Source organism: Fukomys damarensis, unplaced genomic scaffold, assembly GCF_012274545.1.
Source record: "Fukomys damarensis isolate Sample0158 unplaced genomic scaffold, DMR_v1.0_HiC HiC_scaffold_944, whole genome shotgun sequence".
NCBI lineage: Eukaryota > Metazoa > Chordata > Mammalia > Rodentia > Bathyergidae > Fukomys > Fukomys damarensis.
In genome coordinates this window covers 1-4,345 of record NW_022901856.1, presented here as the reverse complement: position 1 = coordinate 4,345, position 4,345 = coordinate 1, and the positions used below count along the sequence as shown (strand labels likewise).

The window sequence follows — 4,345 nt, the reverse complement described above, 5'->3', positions numbered from 1 at the left end:
TCATGTCCATGTGCTCCTGAGACATGTTGATGAATGTGGGGCTCCCCTTTGGGGGGTACAGGAAGGCACCTCCAGACCAGCTGTAGCTCCTGACAGCCCCCAGGACGGGTCCATCCTGAGAGGGCAAGATTCCAAGTCTGAGCAGGCTGGAGCGAGGGCACAGCCTAACCCTAAGAAGCACCTGCTCCCCAACTCAGTTCACCATTTTGATTTTTCTTCTTCTCCCCAAGCCCTCACCTGGCTCCCCTTTGGGGGGTACAGGAAGGCACCTCCAGACCAGCTGTAGCTCCTGACAGCCCCCAGGACGGGTCCATCCTGAGAGGGCAAGATTCCAAGTCTGAGCAGGCTGGAGCGAGGGCACAGCCTAACCCTAAGAAGCACCTGCTCCCCAACTCAGTTCACCATTTTGATTTTTCTTCTTCTCCCCAAGCCCTCACCTGTAGCCTCGTTTCCCCAGCTCCTAGTGTCTATAGTCACTGCCACTGTCCCCGTCAGCCCTGGCACCTCCCCACTGCCTTTCTGTCTCCTGTCTTGCTCCTATCTGCTCTGCCTTTTCCCCTCCCAGCATGTATTTTCCCCCAACCCTTCGCATGCTGGAAGCCATCACCACACCGTCCTGGTCCAACCTGTTCCAGATCACACCAAGCCTTTCCTGCCCATCCCTCTTCCCTTCTCTCAGCATCTCTCTCTCTCTGGAAGAATCAACCTCAAACTCTCAGAGGTCTTAAATGGGGAGGGGAGGAGGGGGTGAAGGGAGGGCAGGGACAAGGGGAAAAAATGAGAACCAAGACCGGTCATGCAAAGGTACAAGATCCCAGTAGTGAATGTAACTGTATTGTCTACCTAGAATGTACCAATAAACTAAAAAAAACAAAAAAAATCTCAGAGGTCTTCCTCAGCACCCTCAGGAAGCAATACTTATTTTGTCCTCTGCATACTTTGTTGCCTCTGAACAGTTTAAATTATGGAGAATTTACAACATATACAAAAGTAGAAAGAAATGTCTAACTTTAGTGATCAATTCAAGGACTAACTTTTTTCACCTCTACCACTCCCCAGTTGGATACTTCTGAATCCTTTTTTTTCCCTCATTGAGTTTATTGGTACAATCTAGGGATTCATCATTGGGATCTGGCACCTTTACATGACAGGTCTTGGTTCTCATTTTTTCCCCTTGTCCCCGCCCTCCCTTCACCCCTCCTCCCCTCCCATGAATACTTTAAACACACATCTACTTTCAGACAAGCCTTGCTGTATCGCCAACTTTCTGGTCATATTATCTAGTCTCTCCCACCTCCTCAGCCCTCCCCTGCTTTGCTGCTCCTTGTCCACTATGCTGTGTGCTATTCTTACAGTCTCTCGTGGGGTGTGGTCCAAGATCTGAGGCCAGAACACAGAGCTTTGCTCAGATGTTGGTGCCTAGGAAGCACCAGACATCTCTATGCTGTTCTTTTCATCTCTAGGTCAGTAACTTTTGTTTTGTTTTGTTTTGCTTTGTGTGACAGGGTCTTGAATTTGAGGAGATCCTCCTGCCTCAGCCTCTCAAGTGCTGGAATTACAGGGGTGCACCACCATGCCCGGCCAGTAACTCTGTTTTTGCTCTCCAACACCTTTGCACTTGCTTTTCCCTCTACCTAGAATAATCTTTCCCCAGACTTACCTAGGGCTTGCCCTTTCTTATCTTTCTTTTTTTCTTGTCTTTTTTCTCTGGCCATCTTTCTTTTTCACTCTACCTCAACACTTAGTACAGCCAAAAGTGATCTGCATCCCTCAAATAAGCCTTCCCCAAGGGCTAGCACTTTGGCCAGTCTCTCCTCTGCCATGGTCCCCAACCCACTGCACTGCCAGATGCCTCTCCAAGTTCAGAGAGTAAACTTGGAACGAAAACTGCTTCTTGTTTACTTCTGGATCCCAGCTGCCAGGCTAGAACTGGCCCAGAATCAATACCTGAGACCCATCTGTCCACTCACCATTGTGAAAACTGCACTGAAGCCTTCCTGGGACATCTCATGCTGAAAGGAGCTGCTTGTCTTTGATTGGGTTCCTGTGGGAAAACAGATTGCTTAGGTTCTCTAAAGTTACAAGACCCCAAGGACTCAGAGAAAAGAGGAGAATGGAAGCTGGGGCTCAGGTTCTGGAGCCATTTGGGGTGAGCTGGGATGGGCCATCAAGATTTAGGAGGCAACCGGAAGGGACCGCTTCAACCTCCAGGGCCAAGCTTGCTTCCCACTTAACTTCCACTGCAAAGATCTTCTCCTGCAGCTTCTTCTGGATGCTGCCAAGGGCTGCAAAGTTGCCCACCTTGAACACATGGTCCTGTGAGGGCATTGAGCCGATTGTGTTCAGCTCCCGCCTGGCATCAGGCTCCTGGAAAGCATCTCCCACCTACAACAGAAAGGCAGCTAGGGGAGGGAAGCCCAGCCGCACTTTGCCCAGCTGCAGTGTAGGCCAAGTCTCGGGGAGCAATGAAAACAAGACCCTACCCCGATGGCGTAGCGGATAATCCCAGCTTTCTCCGCCTGGGGGATGACATCGCTGTAATTCAGGGGGTCTCGGTACTTCTGCCCATCTGTGATGACAGTGAGTATTTTCTTGGCACTTTTGTGGGCCCCATTTTTGCTATGAAATAGTTCTTTCCTGTTGAGGGGTAAAGGGAAATAAGTACTGAGGTATGATAGACTGTGAGAGACATCATTTACTGCTCTAGAAGCTAATCTGACAGCTCGGAAGTCTTGATTCTAGGACATACCAGACTCTACCAGGCATATTAATAAAAACCACTCAGTTCCTTTGACACATACTGGCAATAATTAGTATGGCCAATAATAAAGGTACTCATTATTTTTTCCTACCATTCTGTCTACTACTAAATATCTTTCCTAGGAGATTCAGAGCAGAAGCTCTGGAGTTAGAGGAACTTGGAGTAAGTTACTTAACCTCTTTGAACCTTTGATTCTTTCTATGAAAGATAAGGGTAATAATTGGGCCATCTCTAAAAAATGGCCCCCGATGGACCTCAGGTGGTCATCCTCACACAGTAAAACCCGGCCTGGTCTGTGACTCACTTTTACAAGCAGCATGCAGTGGGAGTGATATCATGCCAATTGTGAGCCTTAAAAATCTCAGTACCTTTTGCTTTTTCACTCTTGGAAATCCTGAGCCACCGTGAGAGGAAATCTGGCTACCTTGTTGGAAGTACTCATGGAGGGGCCACAAGAAAAGGGACCGTGTGGAGGGCAGACCCAGGCGCCCAGCCCATCCTGCCTGGCCGCCAGAAATCTGAGCAAAGTTCTCAGTGCTCTGGTGTCAGATCTCCGACCACAAAAGACTGTGCAAGAAGAGCAGAATCCCTCACCGTGCGATTGTGAAAAACGAAGAGTTGTTTGAGCCAGTTAATTTGGTAATCTGAAACAAATAGTCTCAGGTTATCCAGAAGATTAAGTGAGGTCAAGCACTTACAACAGTGAATAGCCTACAGCTGAGTGTTAATTAGGTGACAGCTGAAACAAACATTTCACATGTAACCAACCCTATATCTTCAATACCTCTATAAAGTCAGGACACACATATACACACATGTGCTTACAACATATTCATGACAAATGCTGCGAACAACCATAGGGAAAGGATTAGCAAATCACGACCTAGCTCCTTTGTTGGAAACTGTGGCAAAATATAGAACGAGTTATACTAAATCTTTTGAATATAGTTTCTGGCCTGATTGTGACCATATAGAATAAGTGAATAAAGGCAAGGGCAGAAACTGCTGGGCCGGGTGGTGGGATTTATTGATTCACTTCCTATTCCGTCCTGTTGCTAAAATACTGTAGGCAGTAGAGGGACTATGATAATACTTTTCTAAAATTCCTTAATGCTATCACAATTTTGTCTTTTGTAATGAAGCTTCTTTTTAAGAAATAATAGGTGTGGGGGAAGAAAAGTCCTATGGCTAAGTCTGTCTCTGAGATGGGCTTGGCTCTGGGGAGCAGGGAGGCATCTTGGAGATACAGTGCATTCTGGGATAAGGGAACTAAGCCAGAGTTTGTGAGAACCACACTGTTGCTCCTGCCTCACTTGCTTCTCCTTCCAGACCCATGGCTGCGAGAACTTTACAGGGAAAGGAAAGGGAGATGCTTCTGTGTGACTTTCAACTCCCACAACAGAGGCTTGCCTTTGGTTACCTAGTTCCAAGAGGCTTGTGTTTGAAGCAGAAGAGCCACCCCAAAGTAAGGAGGGTGCCTTTCCTCAGAGCATCTCTTATTTGGGATGATCCCACCACGGTTGTGCCCCAGATCCCAGGGGTGTGCGGGAAGCCAAGGATGCCAGACGCTCAGCCCAGGTCTAC

At 47.8% G+C, this 4,345-nt stretch overlaps 1 protein-coding gene across 1 annotated transcript in view; it reads right to left on the bottom strand.

Annotated features, from left to right (window-relative positions):
- LOC104858550 (integrin alpha-D-like) overlaps window positions 1-3,405 on the bottom strand; it is a gene marked incomplete at both ends in the record, with an annotated part of 4,523 nt that extends 1,118 nt beyond the window's left edge. Inside the window, 5 exons of the mRNA XM_010618809.1 lie at window positions 238-315; window positions 1,971-2,044; window positions 2,235-2,385; window positions 2,484-2,637; window positions 3,356-3,405. Coding sequence (XP_010617111.1) covers window positions 238-315; window positions 1,971-2,044; window positions 2,235-2,385; window positions 2,484-2,637; window positions 3,356-3,405 — 507 coding nt within the window. The remainder of the gene's footprint in view (window positions 1-237; window positions 316-1,970; window positions 2,045-2,234; window positions 2,386-2,483; window positions 2,638-3,355) is intronic.
- Between the last annotated feature and the right edge of the window lie 940 nt (window positions 3,406-4,345).